This window comes from Dromiciops gliroides, chromosome 3 (genome assembly GCF_019393635.1).
Source record: "Dromiciops gliroides isolate mDroGli1 chromosome 3, mDroGli1.pri, whole genome shotgun sequence".
In the NCBI taxonomy this organism is placed as follows: Eukaryota; Metazoa; Chordata; class Mammalia; order Microbiotheria; family Microbiotheriidae; genus Dromiciops; species Dromiciops gliroides.
In genome coordinates, this window is record NC_057863.1 from 589,151,023 (window position 1) to 589,175,248 (window position 24,226).

General features: G+C 44.5%; 1 protein-coding gene across 1 annotated transcript in view; it reads left to right on the top strand.

The window, feature by feature from the left end:
• TFAP2E (transcription factor AP-2 epsilon) overlaps positions 1-21,054 on the top strand; it is a 39,329-nt gene extending 18,275 nt beyond the window's left edge. The window contains exons 4-7 of the mRNA XM_043997368.1: positions 9,721-9,952; positions 12,983-13,101; positions 15,011-15,152; positions 20,317-21,054. Of these exons, the coding sequence (XP_043853303.1) occupies positions 9,721-9,952; positions 12,983-13,101; positions 15,011-15,152; positions 20,317-20,605 (782 nt within the window). The 3' untranslated portion in view covers positions 20,606-21,054. The remainder of the gene's footprint in view (positions 1-9,720; positions 9,953-12,982; positions 13,102-15,010; positions 15,153-20,316) is intronic.
• The last annotated feature ends 3,172 nt before the right edge of the window (positions 21,055-24,226 follow it).

The window sequence follows — 24,226 nt, forward strand, 5'->3', positions numbered from 1 at the left end:
AATGTTTAATTTATGGAATAAAATAAGCATTCCCATAACAGTACAATAAAAAAGATGACTGACATGAAGCTGCATATCTACTATGTACAATTTGATGTTTTTTTCAAATATACAACAAAATTATCATGTAAATTTCCCCCCTTTTTTCTCCCCTGCCTTATAGATGGCTACCATTTTAGACACGCACACACACACACACATACACACACACGTGTGTGTGTGTATGTGTGTGTGTATGTATGTATGTAAAATTGTTCTCTGTTTGGTTTTTGTAGGGCAATGAGGGTTAAGTGATCTGCCCAGGGTCACACAGCTAGTAAGTGTCAAGTGTCTGAGGTCAGATTTGAACTCAGGTCCTCCTGAATATAGGGCCAGTGCTTTATCCACTGTGCCATCTAGCTGCCCCATATCAATTCTTTCTCCGGCTATAGATAGCGTCTTTCTTCATATGCCCTTTATAGGTCAGGGGTTCTTAATTTTGGGGGGGGGGAGTCTTATTGACCCCTTTGGCAACTTGAAGCCTATGGTGAAACCCTTTCTCAGAATATTTGTTTTAAAAGAATATTTTCTCAATTACATGTAAAATAATTTTTAACATTCATTTTTTAAAAATAATTTTTAGGGGGCAGCTAGGTGGCACAGTGGATAAAGCACTGGCCCTGGATTCAGGAGGACCTTAGTTCAAATCTGACCTCGGGCAAGTCACTTAACCCTCATGGCTGCCCCCCCCCCCAAATTAGGTCTCAAATAACCTCTCTTTCTTTCTTCCCCAGTCTTGAGAAGGGAAGCACTTTGATGTAGATTATGAATATGCAGTCATGCAAAATGCATTTCCACGTTGCAAAAGAGAACACAAACCAAAAGAAAAAGAAAAGGAAAGTTTTTAAAAAATGCTTCAATCTGTATTCAAACACCATCAGTTCTTTCTCTGGAGATGGATAGCATTTTTCATCATAAGTCCTTTGGGATTTGTCTTATATCATTGAATTGCTGAGAATAGAGAAGGCATAAGAATGTTTGATTTTAAATACATAAAATCAAATATATAGCATTACAAAGGAAAACCTCAATAAAGAATTAGAAGCAGTATGGTTCAATCTGCATTAAGAATCCACAGTTCTTTTTTTCTGGATGTGGAGAACATTTTCCACCATGAGTTCTTTGGGATTGTCTTGGATCATTGCACTGCTGAGAAGAGCTAAGTCTATCACAGTTGATCATCACACAATGTTACTGTCACTGTGTACAATGTGCTGGACACAGTATGCTATGGGGATGTAATGGAATACATGGTGCTGTAAGAAATGAACACGGGGATGGTTCCAGGGAACCCCTGGAAGACTTGTATGAACTGATTCAGAGTGCGACTGAATTAAGAAATGCTTAATAGAATCCAGAATGAGGAAGGGTTTTGGGACACTGCAGTAGATAGAGTTTAGGGACTGGAGTCAGGAAGATCTGAGTTCAAATGTGGCTTCAGACACTCAAATCACTTAACCTACCTCCATTTCTTCATCTGTAAAATGGGAATAATAGCACCCACCTCTTAACGGTTGTGAGGTTCAAATGAGATAATAATTGTAAAGCACTTAGCACAGTGCCCTGCACATAACCAGAGCTAGCCATTATTATTAATACCATTATATTCTCCTCTCCATATGAGGATCAGGTGAAGGAGCTGGCCATTTTTAATCTGGAGAAGAGAAGAAGAAATGAGGTGGGGAAGGAGGACAGAATGGCAGTTTCCAAGTATTTCAAGAGCAGCAGGCAGAAGCCAGGGAGACAGATTGAGTTTGGTGCAAAGCAAATACTTCCTTACACTGAGAGCTGTCCAAAAGTGAAAAGGGCTGCCTCAGAAGGGAGGCAGTGATTCTCTTGTACCAGAGATCTTCAAGCAGAGGTCAGAGGCTGGATGACCCTTTTGGGGGAGGGTTAGAGAGAGGATTCTTATTTTAAGAATTGGTTGAACTAGTTAGGTCTTTGAAAACCCTTCAATGCTTCAAAACTCAGTGAAAATAGCTAGAAAGTTAAGGACAACAGGGAGGAATCGGGGTAAATGAGCGGGAGGAGTTGAGGATCAATGGGAGAGTTGTGGAAATGGGAGTGGGGTGACGTGGGTATTGGATTAGTCCACTGTGGTAACAGTTACTAGTTAGGTATTGGACAGTGGGGGATGTTGGGAGATGGAGGACAGTGAATAAGGGAGTCTGGAGAACTAAAGTTGAGCTGGGAGATGCTGAGCAGTGGAATTGACAGTATGAAGGAGTTTGGGAGGCTAGGGGAAGCAGAGAGTGTGGGATAGTTAGGGAACTAGGTTGAAGTGGATAGGCATTGGACCTGGAGTTAGGAAGACCTGAATTCAAATCTGGACTCAGACATTTCCTAGTTGTGAGGCCCTGGGCAAGTCACTTAACCCTGTTTGCTTCAGTTTCCTCATATCTGTCAAATGAGCTAGAGAAGGAAATGGTAAACTGCTCCATGTATCTTTGCCAGTATCTTTGCCAAGAAGACCCCAAATGGGGTCATGAAGAATTGGACATGAATGAAAAAGAACGAGTACAGCAGCACAAAGATGCTTGGGAAGAGGTGACTATCTTTCTTTCCCTCACCCTTAGCAGACCTTCCTTCAAGTCTTTATTGAGAAACTAAGTCTAGGTTGGGCCCCAGTTTGGGTAAAATAGTTTCCTTTCTGTACCTGAAGTATGCCTGGAATGGAGGCATCATCTGCCTCAGAATTCCAAGGGGAGCACAAGAGAAAGTAGAGGCTGTGAATGATCACTGCTGGGAATAGCACCTCTGGAAGTGTCTCAGTGTAAAACTGAGTGTGTTACTCTCTGAAGCCTGGTACACATACAAAAGGCCGGCCTGGGAATCAGGAGGTCAAAATGTGGTTTTGCCATTGACTAGCTAAGTGGCCTCAAGCAAGTCCCTTTTACTCTCTAGGCCTTGGTTTACCTATCTGTAAAATGAGAGCATTGAACAAATGGCTTTTTTGTTCTGTGTGTGTGTGTGTGATGCATAACATGACATGTATACACTTCAGTGCTTCATTTCTTCGTTATGAACACAACCTCTTTTGGTACAAGTCACAATCTCTATAAAAAAGAGTAGCCTAGGGCAGCTAGGTGGCACAGTGGATAGAGCACTGGCCCTGAATTCAGGAGGATCTGAGTTCAAATCTGGCCTCAGACACTTAACAATTACTAGCTGTGTGACCCTGGGCAAGTCACTTAACCCCAATTGCCTCACCAAAAAAAAAAAAAAAAAGAGTAGCCTATCTTTGAGAACTGCTGGTGGCCAAAAATTCATCTAAACAAATCCTCTCTGAATTGTCCTAAGTTGGTCCTTGTCCTCTCCAGCTTCATAAGACCTGCCAAAGTCTGTGGCTTTGCCAATCTTCCCCCTCTGATTGACAGAGCTTTGAGAACTCAGGGCTGCTTCCTTGCGGCTGGCGGCGAGGAGGAGCAGCACATGACTGGAAGTGTGTCTGTATATGTGTGTGCACAAGTGAATCTAAATAGATGTGCAAGTCGGTCTCTATTCACTCAGAGGGGTATGCCTCCACTCTAATGCTTATGCTCTGGGACCTTGAGCAAGCTGCTTAATGTCACTGAGCCTCAGCTTCCCTCCACCTCTCTCCGAAGGGGAGGTTCTTTGAAGTCTCTTCCAACTTTGGATCTGTGATCCCTAATGAAATAATAGTGTCTTTGAAATTGGGGACATTCATTCTAATCTATTCTCTTGTCATTCATTACCATAAGTCATTGTTACTTCTCTGGGCCTTCCTTTGCTCATCTGTTAACCGAGGAGGCAGGTAAGCCTAGATTGTCTCTGAGGTCTCTTTAAGATACTATAAGTAAGTCTGTGTCTCTGGGAGCATGTGTCTCTTTATGAGCCTATGCACCTAACTCTATGTGTCTGTGTCTTTTCTGTTGTGGGTTCTCTGTATGTGTGCCTAAACATTTTTCCCCTCCACCTAAAGAGTACTCCCTTCCTTCACCCTTTCCCATATTCCCCCTCTTCCCAGCCTAGGGTTCTCCTTTGTTAGTGTTCCTGTCCTCTTAGCCTTAGCCCCAGGTCCTTCCTAGCTAGGGAGGCCTATGTGCTTAAACCTCCTTGGGATGACAATTCAGCAAACACCACATTAGGGTTGCTGAATGATCCGGACAAACCCCTCTGCCTCCCTCTGATCCCCGTACCTTTCCACAGGTGTTCCTGGCTGCCCCCTACAAACAGCACTTTCAACTGGAGTCTACCCTGGAGTCATAACATAGTACTTCTTAGATAAAGACATTAAAAGGGGAAATCTCCCACACCCAAGGTAACCCTCATCACCACAGAGAGCCCCTTAAACCACCAGGTTCATTTGAGCATATACAGAATCTGGATAGCATCTCCTACCAGAAAGAGTATGGGGAGCACCTCAAGAGGTAATATGGTAATAGGGTCAGAAGGGGGAACTGAGTGGGGGAAGGGGCCCAGGCAGGTGATTCCAAAGATTCTCAGGTGGGCAGGACAGAATTTTGGCTTCTTTGACAGTGGCTGAAATAGAAGAAACCCAAACTGGGAAGAAAGCCCTGCTTTTCCTCAATGGCCATGGCCTAACCTGCCCCCCTACCCCAAACAGGGAGCTAGTATCTGGGGAGTTATTTTTTATAATAAGCATTTGTATTTATTTAAAGTTTCAAGCTCCAAATTCTATCCTTCCTTCCCTCCCCTCCCCGCTCCCTGAGGTGGTAAGCAATCAGATATAAGTTACACATGTGCAATTATGTAAAATATTAACCATATCAGTCATTTTGTATAAGAAAATGAATAAAAGGGAAAAAATGTAAGTGAAAAAATAGCATGCTTCAGTCTGTGTTTAATCAATATTAGTCCTTTCTTTGGAGGCAAATAGTATGTATGCTTCATCATTAGTCCTTTGGGATTGTCTTGGATCTTGTATTACTGAGAATAGTTAAGTCATTCCCAGCTCTTCATCAAACAATATTGCTGACACAGCACAATGTTCTTCTGGTTCTGCTCACTTCATTATATATCAGTTCATACATGTCTTTAAAGGCCTTTCTGAAATCGTCCTGCTTGTCATTTCTTATAGCACAATAATATTCCATCACCATCATACACCACAGCTTGTTTAGTCATTCCCCAATTGATAGGCATTCCTTTGATTTCCAATTCTTAGCCATCACAAAAAGAGCAGCTATAAATGTTTTTGTACAGATCTTTTTCTCTTTTGGGGGAATGTCTATGGGATATACACCTAGCAGTGGTATTGCTGGATTAAAGGGTATACAGTTTTATAGCCCTTTGGGCATAGTTCCAAATTGCTCTCCAGAATGGTTGGATTAGTTCACAACTTCACCCAGTTTTCCCACATCCCCTCCAACATTCAACATTTTCCATTTTTGTCATATTAGCCAATCTGATAAGTATGAGGTGGTACTCTGAATTGTTTTAAATTTGCATTTCTCTGATCAATAGTTATTTAGAACATTTTTTCATATAACTTTAGATAGCTTTGATTTCTTTGTCTGAAAACTGCCTGTTCATATCCTTTGACCACTTAGCAAATCTAAAGGATAATGAGAAAAAGAGGATTGTCTGAAAAAGGAAGATAATAAATGTTGGAGAAGCTGTGGGAAAATTGGAACACTAATGCATTGTTGGTGGAGCTGTGAACTGATCCAACCATTCTGGAGAGCAATTTGGAATTATGCCCAAAGGGCGATAAAGCTGTGCATACCCTTTGACCCAGCAATTCCACTTTTAGGTCTTTTTCCCAAAGAAATCATGGAAGGGGGAAAGGGACCCACATGTACAAAAATATTTATAGCTGCTCTTTACGTGGTAGCAAGGAATTGGAAGTTGAGGGGGTGCCCATCAATTGGGGAATGGCTGGACAAGTTGTGGTATATGAATACAATGGAATACTATTGTGCTGTAAGAAATGATGAGCAGGAGGAGTTCAGAGAAACCTGGAGGGTCTTGGGTGAGCTGATGATGAGTGAGATGAGCAGAATCAGAAGAACATTGTACACAGTATCATCAACACTGAGTGTTGACCTACTGTGATGGACTATATTCTTCTCACCAATGCAATGGTACAGAAGAGTTCCAGGGAACTCATGATAGAAGAGGATCTCCAAATCCAAGAAAAAAAAAAAAAAAGAACTGTGGAGTATAGACGCTGATTGAACCATGCTATTTCTTTTGTTTTGGGTGCTGTTTTTTTTTTTTTCTATTTTGAGGTTTTGCATCACTGCTCTGATTTTTTCTCTTGTAACAGGATTAATGCAGAAATAGGATTAATGTTATTATGTGTATATATATATATATGTGTGTGTGTATATATATCTATATGTATATGCATATGTATATAGATATATAGATATAACATATATCAGATTACCTGCTGTCTGGGGGAGGGGGGAGGGAGGGGAGGGAGGGAGAAAAATCTGAAATTGTAAAGCTTGTATAAACAAAAGTTGAGAACTATCTTTACATGTAACGGAAAAAATAAAATACCTTATACATAAAAACAAAAAACAAAAAACAAAAAGAAAAAAGAGGATTGTCTGGAGATTAGGAAATTATTCAGATTTTCGAAAAATGGCCAGAACCCTCCCCCCTCCCTTCCCAAGTCCCTCAACTTGCTGGCCTGTGGACTTTGGCTCTTGGTCCTCCCACATCCTTAGGTCTTGGGAGCCCTGGGACGGTGTCTCCTGAGTGTTCTCCTATGTGTTCCCCATATTGGCATGTTGGTGTTCTGGGGTTCACATGTCCACAGTTTGTTCTGTCTGGGCACCTGATCTAACAGCTTGGGGTCCTTGCCTACACATCCTTGGTGTGTTTCCACAGTGATTTTGAATGTCTTTGGGTCCCTGCATCTGCTCCCCTGTGTCCTATGGACTGCATAGCCCTAAGTCACTGTGTCTGTGTCCCTGTGGGTCCCTCCACCTCCCATGTCTCGGGGGCCCCCTGGTTTCAGAGAAGGAGAGGGAAGGTGCTGCCCACAATGGAGGCTCTAGAAGAGGTTGACTGAGATGGAGGAGGGGCCCCAACCCGTGGGCAGACTGTAGGGGTGGGGGGTGGGGCGTGGGGGGATGGACAGTCACTGGGCTGAGAATGCATTGTTTTCTCAGGGAGGCATTGGAGGATGATCACAAATGGATAGAGTTTGATCTGGGCATAAAAGCACTGAGTTGGACTCAGAATTCGGTTGTGGGGGTTGGACTTGGGAATATATGGAATACACCATATTCACCTGCATCCTGATGCTGGCTTGGGTTTGGGGCCCAGCTCCTCTTTTGGGGAAATCCCCTGCCTCAGGGCTCCAGCCCTTCCCATCTTCCTGGCCCCCCTCCCCTCTCTTCTCCTCCCCCACAACGGGGTAGGGGGTATGGGTGAATTTGGGGAGTCTTTGCCGCCCACCCCCAAAGCAAGATGAGATTAGATTAATTTATGGAAAATATAGGGTGCTACCCCACACAGACACCCGCCCTCTTTGGACCCTTTCATCTCAGGGATCTCAAAGCGCTGAACTGCTCATTAATGTTCTTTTCCCTGGGGCTGTCGGGAGTTCTGCAGAGAAGACCCAGGCTCCCAGTTTCCTGAGTTTTTCTCCTGAGCCTGTGTGACTAAGGGAAAGAGCCAAGGGACAGGAAGGACTAGGTGCCTTGAGGTGGAGGGAAAGGGGGAGGAGGGTGTCCACTACTTGTGAGATAGTATATGAGCACTCTCCCCTTCTCCATCCTTTTGACCAGAGTGTATTTCTTGGCCTAAATAACTGGGGCCTCAGCATTGGGGGGAGGGTGGGGAGGGTTTGACGAATTCTTCATCTGCAGGTGACCAGGCCCCAGTCCTCTCCTGCCACTTTCATCTCTGGGATCTCAAAGTACCTAGTCATTAACTCTCTGTCACTCACCTTTTCCCTTCCCCTTCCTAGGCTTTCCTCCATCTACTCCCTTCCCCCATCTACTCCCTTCCCCCGGCTTCATCCCAGACCCTGGGAGAGGACCTGAGTTGTGTTCTCTGCTTTTTGCAGAGAAGGAAGAGGAGGAGGAAAAACAAGTACATTTGTCTCCTTAGCAAAATAATAATTTACTCTGAGGAAGAGAATCAGAGGTTCTTGGAGTCTTGAGAACCCCCTTCCATTCAGACTTGATGGTATGAGTCTTGCTTGAAGAGAGTGCTCTGGCCCAAAGGACAGAGAGCTTGGCCATGGCTCGGGGTCTGGGAAGGCTTAAGTTCTGTCAAAAGGAGGTGGGAGACCCCTGTGGACAGCCCTTCCTTACCCCTTTCCCATTTTCTCACCTCCCTGGCTGTGATGAACAGGAGCCACCCAGATGAAAAGGGGTGGAGGTGGGAGTGAATATCCAGTGGAGTTTATCTCACATTCCTACAAGGCTTTTCTGTCAGCCTAGGTCTCACATTCTCCCAAAGATCCTTGGGAGGGATAGTCAGTGAAAACTGACAGGAAGAGATGGAGTTGGAGGCCAATGGGAAGGAAAGAAGAATTTATATGGTAACCACAGCTGTGCCCCAGCACTATGCTGAGCACTTTACATTAGACAGTTGAAGAAACTGAGGCAAACAGAGGCTGAAGTGACTTATCCAGGGTTACACAGCTAGTAAGTGTCTGAAGCTAGATTTGAACTCAGATCTTCCTGATTTAAGGCCCAGAATCCATTGTGACACTTAAGTGACTGGAATGGGTCAAGGAAAAATGGAGGCTGACTTTCCAGGCAGGGAGAAGGATGCTGAGGGCTTAATGTGGAGTCCCACCATCCACCCTCAAATATGAGCACAGGCCAACACTCCACCCCAGGGGGGATTTAAGCAATTGAGGGCTAGGGGTAGGCAGGGGGCCGGGAAGGGAAGGGTCAGGGAGTCCTTTGGTTCTGAGGAGATGGAGAAAAGCTGTTTGAAGTCAGGGTTGTCGGATATAGTAATCAATTCAGAGAGGAAGCAGTATAGTGTAGTGGAAGTGTTATTCAATCTTCGTTTTTGAAGGGGACCTCCAATATCATCATGTCTTGACTTGCTTGTGAATTGGATTTAAGTGAGGCAGAGTTGCACAGTTATTAGCCTCACTCTCTCTTCCGGAGTCAGCTTATTATCTGAACCCAGAGGATCTGAGTTCAAATCATGAGAAGCAAGCCATTTATTAACTATCAACCTTGGACAAATCCCTTAACTTTTTTTTTTCTTGTAAATAAAATGAAAGCAACTAGACTGGATGACTTGGGGGGGGGCAGGACAATGAGGGTTAAGTGACTTGTCCACGGTCATACAACTACTGTCAAGTGTCTGAGGCTGGATTTGAACTCAGGTCCTCCTGAATCCAGGGCTGGTGCTTTATCCACTGCACCACCTGGCTGCCCCTGGATTAGATGATGTTTGAGGCATTTTCCAGCTCTAATCTATGAACCTATGAATAGCCTGTCTAAAAAACCCAACACACCCCAAACACTTTGTGAAGGCAAAGGTAGAATCAACCAGGGAATCAAGACATCCTGGTGGAGATCCCTTAAACTGGCCTTTCAAAGATGGGTAGAAATTCAACAGGAAAGGAGGGCAGACATTCTAAGCATAGGAAATAGTGTGATTGAGTGAGTTGGAGGGGATAGGAAAGGGGGGAGGGTACAAATTTGGAATGATAGGTTTTTTCGGGTCCAGAATACATTTTCAAAATATTTTGTCTTCTTCCTACAGTGCCCATCCCCTCCAAAGCCAATGGCAGTGCCATCTCTGCCCTGTCCTTGAATAAGGACAGCCTGGTCAGTGGTGTGGTCACCAACCCCAATGAGGTCTTCTGCTCTGTACCTGGCCGCCTCTCCCTGCTCAGCTCCACCTCCAAGTACAAGGTCACCGTGGGAGAAGTGCAGAGAAGGCTTTCACCCCCAGAGTGTCTCAATGCCTCTCTCCTTGGGGGTGTCTTGCGCAGGTAAAAAAGAAATTGGGTTGGGTGGGTTCTCTGGGAAGATTGACTGGCTGGACCCAGGCAAAAGACCCGAGCTGGCTCTGAATCCCTTTTCTCCCTTGCTTTGTTCGGATCCAATGAAATAATATTTGTGAAGTGCTCAGCACAGTGCCTGGAACATAATAGATAATAAATGCTTCTGCGCTTCCCCTTCCTATCCCCTATAGTCTAGATCCTACCTAAGTACATGCCTATAGTCCTGCAAGGCTTACAAAGCACTTTCCTCACCACAATGCTGTGAGGGAGATAGTGCAAGAATTATGACCCATTTCAGAGATGGAGAAATAGAATCAGAATGGTTGAGACTTGCCCATGGTCATGAAGCCCAGTAAACAGCAGAATAAGAGTTCAAACCCAGATATCCTAACTCCTGTGTTGCTTCACTCCCCCTGGCTAGTCCCCCTGAAAGGAGAAAATTCCTCCTTGGACCAGTCTTTGCTCAGGAGTATGGTAGGTGGGTGGGGGCTGTGAGCTGCTCTGCAGACAGGCCCCAGCTGGCCCAGCTTCTAATATCTGGGGAGCTCCCACACGAGTCTAGGCTGGTGGCTGATTATATTTGGGGGGAAGCAGAGGGAAGGACTTGGCTGGGGTAGCCAATGGAGAAGAGGGGGAGGGAGATAGCATGATGCAGCACCAAGAACCACCGATTTGAAGTCAGAAGACCTGTGTTCGTATCCCAGCTTTGCCATTGACCACCAGGTGACTTTGGGTGTCAGCTTCTCTCAGAGGCTCTGTTTCTCATCAGTAAAATGAGAGGGGTATGCTAGATGATCCCTGAGGTCCTTTACAATTCTAAATCAAATAATTTGTGGGTCAAAAAAGTTCTGGAGTCCAGGGGGGAAATGGGAAGTCCCAAAGAAAGAGGGTCTTTTAATGGGGAGGAAACAGAGCATGATAGACCCCTGAGGGCTGGCCAGATGACTGGCTCTCCAGGCTATTCCCCCTTCTTCTCTCTCTCCCAGGGCACATACTCCTGGAAGCCCACCCCTTGTGTGAAGCGTACCCAGTTTGTAGGCATTTCCATATACCTTTGCGATAGGGACAGGGTGACTTGTAAGGTCCAGCATGAGTGTTTCTGTGAGCTGTGGGTGCCCATGTATCTATGTGGAGTGTGCCTGTGGTTTGTGGCTTCGTGTATCTATGTGAAGGGTATGGTATCCATGAATAGGTGTGTGTGTGTGTGTGTGTGTGTGTGTGTGTATATATGCAAGTGGAGGCTTTATAGATCCATATATGGAATATAGGGGAAATTGTACCTAGGGATTTGTGTATCTATGTATCCCATATGTGTATGTGTGCCCATGAATGGGGTGTGGTATCTGTGGGCTGGATGTGTCCATATATATAGGTATGATGGGTTATGCCCATGTACTAGGGGAATAGGAGTATGTGCTGGGACTGGGGCAAATGTAGGTCAGAATGTGGCTCTGCAGGAATGTGTGTGCTGGCCTCAGGTGAGAGTGAGGGAAAGGGCATTCTACTCCAGAGCCGTCATGGGGTGGATGCTGCTGGCTGCTCTCTGTTCCTGGCCGTTGGTTTGAAGATCAGAGCCCCACTGGGGACTTGGGGAGTAGGGACTTGACTTGGTTTGGAAGTTAATTAAGGCAAAGCATCCTGAAGGGAGAGGAGGGTCACTGTATTTGCCCTCCCCCACAGGTCAGATAGAGGTGAGCAGAAGTTCTGAAAAAGGCAGTGTCTGGTCCTACTGGTAAAGGCCCCCAAGTGACCAATAAGATAGGGAGCCATTCTCAGGTCATCCTTAATGTTGTGAGGGACCCAATGTCCAAGGTTCACTCCATCGGGCCACAGAAAGACATACCAGCCCTCTCCAGTCCTGTCCTCTCCCCCCCCCCCCAATAAAGAATCATTGGATCATAGATTGAGAGCTGGAAGCAACCTCAGGGGTTATCTAGTCCAGTCCTCTCTTTCTCTCTCTCTCTCTCTCTCTCTCTCTCTCTCTCTCTCTTTCTCTCTCTCTCTCTCTTTAACAGACTAGGAGACTTAATCCAAGGAAGGCTAGGGGGACTTGCCCACATTTGAGTTAGGATTTATAATCTTTCGGACTCAAATTCTAGCACTCTAAGTATCCATTATACCAGATTTCCTCTTACACAGTCCTAGACTCTAAGAAGGAAGAAGGGAGGGAGGGAAGAAGAGGAGAAAGGGGAAGAGGGAGAAAGACAGAGAGAGAGAGACAAAGACCAAGACAGACAGAGAGAGCTGAATAGAATTTTATTCTCTTGGGAAAGACAATTTGTATACATTTAAACAAATACAAAACAAATACAATGTAGTTGGGAGGGAGGTAGTAGGAACTAGAGTAATCAGAAAGGGCCTCTTGTAGGAGGTGGCCTCTCTAGAAATAACAACACAATCATTTATATGACACTTTAAGGTTTACAAAATGCTTTACATATGTTAGCATACTGGAAGGTAGGTATTATTATTTCCATTTTACAGATGAGAAAACTGAGACCAGTGGAGTTTAGATTATTTGCCCAGGATCCTACAATTAGTAGATGTCATAGTCAGGATTTGAACTTGGCTCTTCCTGACTCCAATGTTCTATGGGCTACACCACTTAGCTCTCCGAGCAGTGGTCATTCAACCTCTGTGTGAACACCTTCAATGATGGATAACTCATTATATACCAAAGCATCCCTTTGCCCTTCTGGCTAACTCTAATGTTTAGGAGGTTTCCTTATATCAGAGCTGAAGTCTGCCTTCTTGTAACCTTCTTCTGTTTCCCTTAGTTTTACTCTTGGGGGCCAAGCAGAACAAGTTTTCTATGTGACGGTCTTTGAAATATCTCAGGAAGTAAGGATGTGATCAATGACTGATGTCAGTCATTCCCCCCATGTTTAACTCTTGCATTTGTCTACCTCTAGCAGGACTTGTTGGGGAAACTCCTCCTCCTCCAGAAGAGTATGGGAAGGGGTGAGCTAGTTTCTAGAATCTGTTGATCCATGTTTTTCTGTCCCTTCCTCCTCACAGGGCCAAGTCAAAAAATGGAGGTCGATGCCTTCGGGAGCGACTGGAGAAGATTGGCCTCAACTTGCCAGCAGGGCGTCGGAAGGCAGCCAATGTGACCCTGCTTACCTCCCTGGTGGAGGGTAAGTGTGGCTGAGGTGTGGGCAAGCCTTCACTCTCAACAGATACTTACTAAAAAGCCCGCCATGAGGGGGCAGCTAGGTGGCGCAGTGGATAAAGCACTGGCCCTGGATTCAGGAGGACCTGAGTTCAAATCCCAACTCAGACACTTGACACTTACTAGCTGTGTGACCCTGGGCAAGTCACTTAATCCTCATTGCCCCACCAAAAAAAAAAAAAAAAAAGCCCACCATGGGCAATATCCTATGCTCAGCACAGGAGATAATAAAAGATAATGTTTGACATAGATGTTGCTCTCAAGGAGCTTACAATTCAGTAGGGGGAGAAGATGGGTGTGATATAAGGGAAAGGAATGAAAGGACAAAGGAAAAAAGATCTAGACAAAATGCTATGGGAAACCTTAAGAAGACTAGGTCTAGCCTACTGACTGCCATATATATATTAGGCACCTAATGAATGTATGTGAATTGAAGATGAGCCCCAGCTCAACAATGTTGTTGTTTTTCAGTCATTTTGGTTGTATTCAAATCTTTGTGACCTCATTTGGGGTTTTCTTGGCAAAGATATTGGAGTGGTTTGCCATTTCCTTCTCTAGCTCATTTTACAGATGAGGAAACTGAGGTAAACAGGTGACTTGCCCAGGGTCACACAGCTGGTTTCTGAGGCCAGATTTGAACTCAGACCCGGCACTCTATCCACTGCACCATCTAACTGCCCACAATAGTTATCCAGCTCAACAATATCTCTACTTGAAACAGCAAGGCTTTTTTCACCCCCAGAGGCAGGATGGTCAGCTTCCATAGATGTCCTTAAGGTCCTGGCCAAGTGAGGCTAGATGAGGGAGAAGAGAATTCAATTCAATTCACTTCAATTCACCAAACATCCATTTAGTACCTACTATGTACAAGGGAGCTGGGGTAGCTCCAGTACTCTGAGGTTCCCCTATAGAAGGGCACTTTTCTTGAACCTCTCCAGGTTCAGTAGAGGTGGGATAGCTTGTTTCTGACCAAGTGATTCTCCCACCCCAGCTGATCATGGAAAACAGGGAATAGAAAATGATGTATATTGGGGCAGCTAGGTGGCACAGTGGATAGAGCACTGGCCCTGGATTCAGGAGGACCTGAGTTCAAATCCGGCCTCAGACACTTAACAATTACTAGCTGTGTGACCCTGGGCAAGTCACTTAACCCCCATTGCCTCACCAAAAAAAAAAAAAGAGGTATACCTTGTTATCCTTATACAAAGTATGAATAAGTTATAGAATTGGAACGGGGCTCTGGGGCAGCTGGGTGGTGCAGTGGATGGAGCACCAGCCCTGGAGTCAGGAGTACCTGGGTTCGGATCCGGCCTCAGACCCTTGGCACTTGCTGGCTGTGTGACCCAGGGCAAGTCGCTTGGCCCCGGTTGCCTCACAAAGGAAAGGGCAACACCACTGATTGAATGATAATTGGCCACACCCTGAGCGGTCCTTAAAAGGCTGAAGGTCACCAGCCTTGAGAGAGTCCAGCCTGGGGTAGTTTGTGATGTGTAACTCCTGTCCCTATACCAGAGGGCAGCAGTAGTGGGTGTGGGTGCGGGTGCAGGTGTTTTCTTCCTTACCAATTGCAGAATTCTGAAGATGGAAACAAACAAGCTCAAAAGCAACCCAAACTCTGCTCTTAAGGACCTTCCAGATACTCCTTGAGAGCTGAGCCTTGAAGAACTTAGAGGCCATGTAACTAAAACAAGGTGGGAGGATGAGAAGCCCTCAGGTTCCCTTCCCCCGCCTGAGGCTGGTGGGTCAAGTTAGAAGGGGATACCTCAGACCCACTTCCCCTCAAAGAAGAAGCTCCAAGCTTGAGAGAACGAATGGAGTAACAGGAGGGAGGAAACCATCCAGGTTTCAATGACAGCATTCTACCCCCTCTCCAGGAGAGGCCGTGCACCTTGCCAGGGATTTTGGCTACGTGTGTGAGACAGAGTTCCCAGCCAAGGCGGCAGCTGAGTACTTGTGCCGGCAACATGCGGACCCTGCAGAACTACACAGTCGAAAGAACATGCTGCTAGCCACTAAGTGAGTATGTGCCATGGAGGGATGGGCTAGGTTGGGGCAGGGTGCTGGCACAGAGGGCCCAACTGACTACACACGTACATCTCTGTCATCCACAGTCATCCCTCCAAAGACAGTATCCCACAGAAAGCCTCAGGGATCAGAGATCTCAATCTCAAAAGCCAGAAGGGACCTCCCAAGGTATCCATTAGAGTGTAAGCTCTTTGAAGGCAGGGACTGTCTCTTGCCTCTTTTTGTATCCCTGGTGCTTTAGCACGGTGCCTGGCACATAGTAGGTGCTCAATAAATGTATATAGGTTGGTTGATTGATGACTGACCCAGCTCAGCCTCTACCTGGACAGGAATAGTCTCCTCTTGAAGACCTTGAGAGGAAGAAAGAGACAATGGAAAGAACACTGGCTCTGGACTCAGAGGACCTGAGGTTGAGTCCCATTTTTGACGCTACTGTTGTGACCCTAGAAGTGCATCTTATTCTCCCTGGTCCTCGGTTTCCTCATATATAAAATGAGGAAGTTAACCTCCTATAGATGACCTCTGAGGATCCTTCTAGTTCCAGTTCTGTGAGCCTGCAGTAACCAGAAACCCACTATCTACTGTGGCCATTTGGGTCTAATTTTTAGGAAGTTTTCTTTAATTATCCTGCTAAAATCTGTCTCCTAACAACTTGCACGCATTATTCCCAGTTCTGTCCTTGGGAGCCAAGCAAAATAAGCCTTATTCTTCTTCTGTACTTCAAATACACAAAGAAGGTGACCATATCCACTGCCGCCCCCCCCCCCCCCGCCCCCTCACTTACCACACTTTGATTTCTTCCCAAGTTTTTATCACCTCTATGTGATGACTCCAACATATGAATCTCTAGCCCTAAACTCTTCCTTGCTTGTCTGCTGCATTGCTCTACACATCCCAAAAGAGTCTGAAACTCCATATGTGCTAAACTCATCCACTTCTATCTAGCTCAAAAATCCTATGATTCTTTAAAAAGATATACTATTATTATATTTTGGTTTTGTCACTTTCATTTATTTGTATATTATATTTATTTATATATATATATTTATATATTAATAGCACCACCTTCCTCTTCCAGAGAACCAGCTCTTATAACAAAGAATTGAAAAAGAGGAACAAAAAAAGTGCAGCAAAACTATCCAACAAGTCCCACATTATGTGCAATGTTCACATTATCAACTTTATGCCTTCAAAAAAGGGAGGGAAGCCCATTCTTCTGTTTCTTTGGGGCCAGGCTTGGTCATAATTTCATAGCATCCAGTTTCACTTCTTTGTCGTTGTTCCTTCCTCTTACATTGTTGCAATCATGGCGCATATTGTATCCTAGTTTTGCTTACTTCACTTTGCATCAGTTCATATAAGTCTTCCCATGCTTCTCTTTGTTCTTTAAAATTCATTGAAATAATATTGCCTTATGTTCATGTACCATAACTGGTTAAATCCTATGGTTCTTTCTCTTCCCACCTTGTTTCTGTAAGCCCAACCAGGTCCTCTTCTTTAGCATCTCCATTTCTGTTCGTGGCACTGTCATCTTCACAGTCATCCAGGGCTAAAATATCTTGTATCATCTTTGATTCCTTATTTTTCTCTGCCTCCTGACATCTGTTTGAATATGAGTAAGTCCTGTTAACTTTTTCCCTAACATGTCTTTTATCCTTAACTGGTCCTGTCCTAGTTCTTTTTTCCTTTTGCCAAGATTTTCACAGTACTCTAACTGGTCTTCCTGCCATCAGTCTCTTTCCCTCTAATGCATCCGCTACATGAGGGCCAAATATCCAGTTTTCATCATATTCATTGCCTATAAAATAGAAAGTCAAAACTCCTTAACCAGGCATTCAAGGACCTACCTCTACAATATGGCCCAGGTTATGAACCTTGGTGACTGGAAGGGGGGTGATCATGCCCTCCACAGTAATAGGAAAGTTTGGAAGAAAGATGGGTTTTAGGGAAAGGGCAATCATTTCTGCTTTTAGTTTAAGATGCCTATGGGACATTAAGCTTGGAAATCAGAATCACAAGATTCAAGAGTTTGGAGGGACATCAGAAGACATGAAGTCCAATCCATAGACAAAAGGGATCCTTATGAGAATGCATCCAGCCTGGAGGAGGATGAATGCCCTACCCCTTGAGGAACCCCATTCTACTTTGGATTGTTAGGATCCTTTTTCTGACCCTTCAGCTCAATTTCCACCAATTGTTCCTGGGTCTGTTCCTTGGGGCTGAACTGAATGAGGCTGACCATTCCTCTGTGGGACAGCTTTTCAAATACTCAAAGATGCTTACTTTATCCCCCCAAGTCTTCTTTGCTCCAAGGTGACCATGTTGGAGTCATGGACTCAAGTCCCTTTACCATTCCAGTTGCCCATCTCTGGACATTCCCCATCTCGTCACTATCTTTATTAAACTGTAGCACCAAGAACACAGTAACCCAAATGAGGTCTGACAAGAGCAGAGTACAATTGGACCATCACCTTAATGAAGCACAAGGTTGCATTGGGTTTTTTTTTTGGCTGCCACATCACATTGCTGACTCATTGAGCTTGTGGTCCACTAAAACCCCCAGATCTTTTTTCAGTACCCTTCTTATCTATCCATGACTTATCCATCTTGTATTTGTGATGGGGTTTTTTTGTACCTAAGGACACCACTAAATCCCATCTTATTACATTCCATAGAATGCTCTAGCCTGTCAAGATTCTTTTGGACCTTCGTTCTGGCATCCAGAATATTAGCTGTACTAATTGGCTTTGTATCATCTTCAAATTTGATGAGCATATACCATCCATGTTTTTATCCAAATCAATGAAAACAACATTAACTAGGACAAGGCTAAGCTCAGATCCCTGAGGTGCTCCATCAGGAACTTCCTGCCATGTAGAATTGAACCATTAACACTTGGAGTCCTGTCCTTCAACCAGCTCTGAATCCATCTGATTACATCTCTTATCTTCTCCACAAGGATAGCATGAGATACTTTATCAATAGCTTTGCTAAAATCTAGGTCAAAACTAACCACAGCAGAGGGGCAGCTAGGTGGCACAGTGGATAGAGCACTGGCTCTGGAGTCAGGAGTACCTGAGTTCAAATCCGGCCTCAGACACTTAACACTTACTAGCTGTGTGACCCTGGGCAAGTCACTTAACCCCAATTGCCTCACTAAAAACTAAAAAAAAAACCCTAACCAAAGCATTCTCCTCATCTATTGATTTAGTTATTCCATCAATAAAGGAAATTAAGTCAGGCTGTCAAGATCTATTCCCAGTGAAGTCCTTCGGAATCACTGCTTTCCTTTCCAGATGTTTGCCAACCCTCTGTTCTAGAATTTCCCCCAGAAAATCAGGACCAACTCAACTCAGTGGTCTGTGGTTTGAAGACTCTAATTCTCTAATTTTTTCTTGAAAATTGAAATGTCTAACTGGCAGTTGGTAATGTAGGGCTGAGGCTCAGGAGGAGACTAGGGCTGCATATATAGATTTGGAGGTTGTATGTATAGGGATGGGCACTGGACCTGCAATTTCACTGGCATAAGACTGAGGAAACTCCTACCAATGCAAGTCGGCCCTTTTCTGCAACTTATAGTCTTGAAGAATTGCCCAGAACACCAAGAGAGGTTAAATGATTTACCTAGGATCACATTATGTCAGAAGTGAGACTTGAACTTGGGTCTTCCTGGCTCTGGGGTCCTCTTTAAAGCATCTGTATAGACATGACAGTTGATCCTAAGGGAGCTGATGAGATTAACAAATGAGAGTGTGAAGGTCTAGCTCAAATTCCATTTCTTCCATGAAGCCTTCCCCTACTGATATCCAGATGAAGTGGACTCGTGGAGTGTCAGAGATGGAAGGAACCAAGAATTTATTAGGTGTCTGTTATTGCTAAGTACTTTTACAAATATTATCTCATTTGCTACTAGTAATCCTGGGAGAGGTAGGTACTAGTATTATCCCTATTTTACAGTTGAAGAAACTGAGGCAGACAGGTTAAGCAACTAACTCGGGGTCAAATCTGAGGTCAGATTTGAACTTAGAGCACTGGATCTAGAGTCAGGAAGACCTATCTACTATAATACTTGGAGAGATAATTATGAAGTTCAGAGGAAGGAGAGCTCACTTTTGGCTCAGAGACCAGGGAGAGATTTCCTGAGCTCAGCCAACAAGTATTTATTAAGTGTTTACTAGTGAGCTGAGCCTTAAAGATGGCTTATGGTAATAGGTGGTTAAGTGGCAGAACTAGGATTTAAATGCATTAGCTTGAACAAGATAATGTAATATAAATACTATTCTGATCCCTATGTAAGAGCCAGGGATCAAGATTCTAAAGCATTAGTTAAGTCCCCAGAGCATCAGTTTAGTGACTATTCTTATTTTTTGTTTGTTTAAATTTAATATATTTTATTTCCCTACATGTAAAAACAATTTTAACCATTCATTTTTAAAGTTTTTGAGTTCCAAATTCTCTCCTTCCCTCCCCTCATCCCCCTCATTGCAAAGGCAAACAATTTTAAGTGTTTTACATGACTGTGTCATGTATGACCTATTTCCATGTTAGTCATATTATGAAAGAAAATACATATTCTAAAAAAAAAACAATGAAGAAAGTAAAGAAAAGGTATGCTTCAATCCACATTCAGACTCCATCAGTTCTTTCTCTGGAAACAGATATAATTTTTAATTTTAAGTCCTTCAGAATTGTTTTGGATCATTGTATTGCTGAATAGCTAAGGCATTCACAGTTCTTTATCATACACCATTGAAGTTACTGTATGCAATGTTTACTGGTACTGCTTTTTTCACTTTGCATCAGTTCATAAAAGTCTTCCCAGATTTTGCTGATAAGCATCTTGCTTGGATGACTATTCCTCTTAAATGTGTTCCTAATTCCTAATTCACTTATTGGCCCCTGCAATGCTGTTTCCTTAAATGTAGAACAAAAACATGAGTTAACACAGTGTACCTGTAGCATCTTACTTTCTATTTCCAATATATCTTTTTTTGTTTTTTAAAGTTTTTTTTTTAATTCTTTATCAACATATTTTGAATTAGTGTGAGTAAGTTTTGCAATGTTTCTCTTGGACCTCCTCCCCCAACCCCATCAGGACCCCTCTTGCATTAGCCCCTTAACTAATTAACCTTGAATATCCCCCTTTCCCTGCTAGGCAAATCTGTAAGGAGTTCTCAGACCTGATGGCACAGGACCGTTCCCCGCTGGGCAATAACCGACCATCTCTCATCCTGGAGCCAGGAGTACAGAGCTGCCTCACTCATTTCAGCCTCATCACTCATGGCTTTGGGGGCCCAGCCATCTGTGCCGCGCTCACAGCTTTCCAGAACTACCTGGTTGAGTCACTCAAGGGACTTGACAAAATGTTCCTGAGCAGCTCGGGCAATGGGCACCCAGCTGGAGACTCAAAAGCATCAGAAAAGGATGTGAAACATCGGAAATAATCTGCCCTGGTCTCCTGCCTCTTCTGCCTTTTGCCTCCTGCCTCTTGCCTCGACTCTCTTCCTCCTGGAGCTCTCCTGAAGCTTGGGAGAGGAGGCCTGATCCCTTGAGTTTTGGAGGCAGGGGAGGGAAAGAAGGAAAAAAAGGTAGTCTGACTGTTGGGTCTTCCCTGGAGCACAGGCTGGAAAGAGTCTTTGTTCACTTTCAGAGGTAATGATTGGAGGAAGAAGGAACAAAAGACGCAAAGAAACCATGTAACAGTCTGCTGGAATCAGGAGCAAGAGAAGGATGTTGGGGGGCTAGGGAGCTTGGAGACCTCACTCCCTCTGTAGATGGATTAATTTTGAAGCTGGGGACGCAGTCATCCTACATCACATGTGCAATGTTCTGACTTCTCTCTTCCTCTCTCTCTGTGGAAGGGGCTTAGAGAGTGCTGGAGATGAGGTTTCTGAGGGAGCCTCACTTTGTGGGGGAAGGGGTGGGGAAGGGGCTTCATAGGGCAAGGGTTGGGGGAGGGGCGACTAGGGGGTGGGAGAGGTTCCAGATGTTTTGACTTCTAGACGAGATTGGGAATACTTTGTCAGGCTGAGACTGGTGTGTGTGTGTGTGTGTGTGTGTGTGTGTGTGTGTGTGTGTGTGTGTGTGTGTGTGTGTTGAGAGACACAGCCTCCTTTACCACACAGAGGGGACCCTTCTCAGATAGGAAATATCCAGCCCAGCTGATGACCAGTGGTGATCAGTGGTGGATGGGAGAGAGTTGGGTGTTGTTCAAGGACTGGCTCTTTTATCCTCTTCCCCATTCCATTCCTCCAGGAGAGTGGTGGATATGAAGAATAAACTGTTAGGTTCCTCAGTAACTCTTCTTTCCACCTCTCCCAACCCCTACCCCAAGATGGGAAGGACCCAAGGGAGAGAGGAGCCATTGAAAAAAACACAAAGCAAGAGGCAGCACTTGAGTGCAGGCCAAACTCCATGGCCCTGTCGGCATCTGTATATATTTATTTATGTTGTAATTAAATCAGAATGTCTCAAAGTGTCCATTGCGAGTTATTTATATTGGGTTGAAATGGGAATTCTGATTTGGTTCGGTTTCCTTCCTATTCGGCAAAGAGCCTGTCCAAGGGACCTCTGGGCCAATGGACATGGGAAGGGGGGGGGGTAGTTCTCTCCCTGGGAACCTCTGGCAAGGCCTTGCCAGCCCTGGACTGGCTCTTGTTTCTCTGGATCCTGAAATAGATGTATTCCCTCAAACCACCAAGGTGTCCTCTTAATAAAAGCTTTTGATTGGCTTTGCAGCCCTCCCTGTTCTTTTTCAGGCTAAGGACTGGGGGTTGGGGGCAGGGGTGGGATGGGTTGTCAGTAGGAAGGCAATTTTAAGGGGCTCTGCCAATGTTAGAAGAATCAGCTGAAAGGCAGTGTGGTGTAATGGATGACATGCTGGGTGTAGAGGCAAGGAAGCCCTGGGTTCAAATCCTATCTCTGATGTGAATTATATGCCCATGGGCATGTCACTTAACCTTTGTTTCTTCATCTATAAAATGGGCAAGTTAATGAGACCTGTTTTGTGACTCAAATGAGATAATGTGTGTTGGGTGCTTTGTGAGGTTTAAAGTACTTTATGAGTGTAGGTTATGATTCAAGTTGCAAGGATTTTAGATTAGAATCAGCATTTATTGGGTAGTGAGGTAGCATAGTGGATAGAGCGCCAGTCCTAGAGTCAGGAAGACCTGAGTTCAAATACAGCCTCAGACATTTACTAGTTGTGTGACCTGGGTGAGTTGCTTAACCTGCCTGCCTCAGTTTCCTCATCTGTCAAATGAGCTGGAGAAGAAAATGACAAACCCCTCCAAGTATCTTTGCCAAGAAAATCCCAAGGAATCACAAAGAGCTGAACACAACACACAACAAAAGCATTTATTAAGTGCCTATTATGTGCCAGGCACTGGGATAAGAGTTTTGCAAATATAATTCCCTTTAAGTCTCAGCTATTTTGTTGTCTCCATTTTACAGATGAAGAAACTGAGGCAGGCAGAGTTAAATATTGTGCCCAGGGCCACACGACTAGTTAATCTCTGAGACTGGATTTGAAGTCAGCTCTTCTTCACCCAGCTCCCAGTGTTCCATCCACTGTGCTACCTAGCTGCCCATAACTTTCCTCTATTTTTGGCATGAGAAGATAACCACAACCTCTCAGTTTGAGGAAGCCCATTTAATGTGGTGAACGGTCCTGAAATACATGGGTAAGTGTCACATATTGTCCAAGGAGACCTTGGCTATACACTCAGCAGGCTTTTCTAAGATCCTGAAGTAATGGAGCATAAGGCAGTGTCTGAAGACTGAATTCTTCACCAGAGCTCCACTACTGAATGTGACAACTGGTAAATCACTAAAACCTTGGTTGCCTCATTTACAAAATGGGAATAGTGACCCTACCTCACAAAGTTATTGCCAGGATTCAAATGTCAGCATATTCTGAATGAGTACAAAATACTACACAAAAATATAGGGCAGCTAGGTGGCAGAGTGTATAGAACACTTAGCATGGAGTCAGGAAGTCCTGAGTTCAAATCTGGTCTCAGATACTAGCCATGTGACCCTGGGCAAGTCACCTCACTCTGCTTGCCCTCAATTTCCTTATCTGTAAAATGAGCAGGTGCAGGAAATGGTGAACCATTCCAGTATCTTTGCCAAGAAAAACCCAAATAAAGAATCAGAGGACTGAAATGACTGAACAACTACACAAATATAATGGGTAGGGACTCAACCTGTGATTTCATTGGTGGAGGGAACTTCTACCAGTGAAGGTTAACATCTCTGCAATTTAAAGCCTTAGAGAGTTGCCCAGTGGTATTATACACAAATAGGGACCACTAAGACATCCATAGGGATTCCTGTGGACCATGCATATGGACTGTTTTTAAATGTAATATTGTCTATGTTTTTATTGTATTTGATTTATTTGTTAAATATTTCCCGACTACATTTTTTATTATTATTAATTTTTTTAATTAAGTGAGGCAACTGGGGTTAAGTGACTTGTCCAGGGTCACACAGCTAGTAAGTATCAGGTGTCTGAGGCTGGATTTGAACTCAGGTCCTCCTGACTCCAGGGCCAGTGCTCTATTCACTGAGCCACCTAGCTGCCCCTCCTGACTACATTTTAATCTGGTTTAGGTTTCACTTGGGAGGGGTTTGTGTTGAATGCATCTGTGTCTGACACCTCTTGCCTAGAGTAATGAGAGGTCAAAGGACATGCCTAGGGTCACACAGTGTGTCATACATACTGGGACTTGAATCCATGTCTTCCTGACTTCAAGGCTGGCTCTGTATCCACTCTGCCGTGCTGCCTCCCCTATCTACAAATACAAGTGATTATTTTTCCACTTCACAGCTTGCTCCCCCATTGAAAAAGCATGACAACTCCAATGCCTTATTGAGAGAGATGGCTCCTCCATCCAGGAGGGGAAAGCTTTAGGAAACCATGGATTCATGGGTGAATCTAGGGAGGGTTGGCTTAACACAGAAAAGTCAAGCCAAGGAGCCTCTGCAGGGCAAGCTTATGACTGAAGAAGCCCAGTGGAGGTGGACTCAACTGGCTCTGGTTGATTTCTCTTTGCCACACG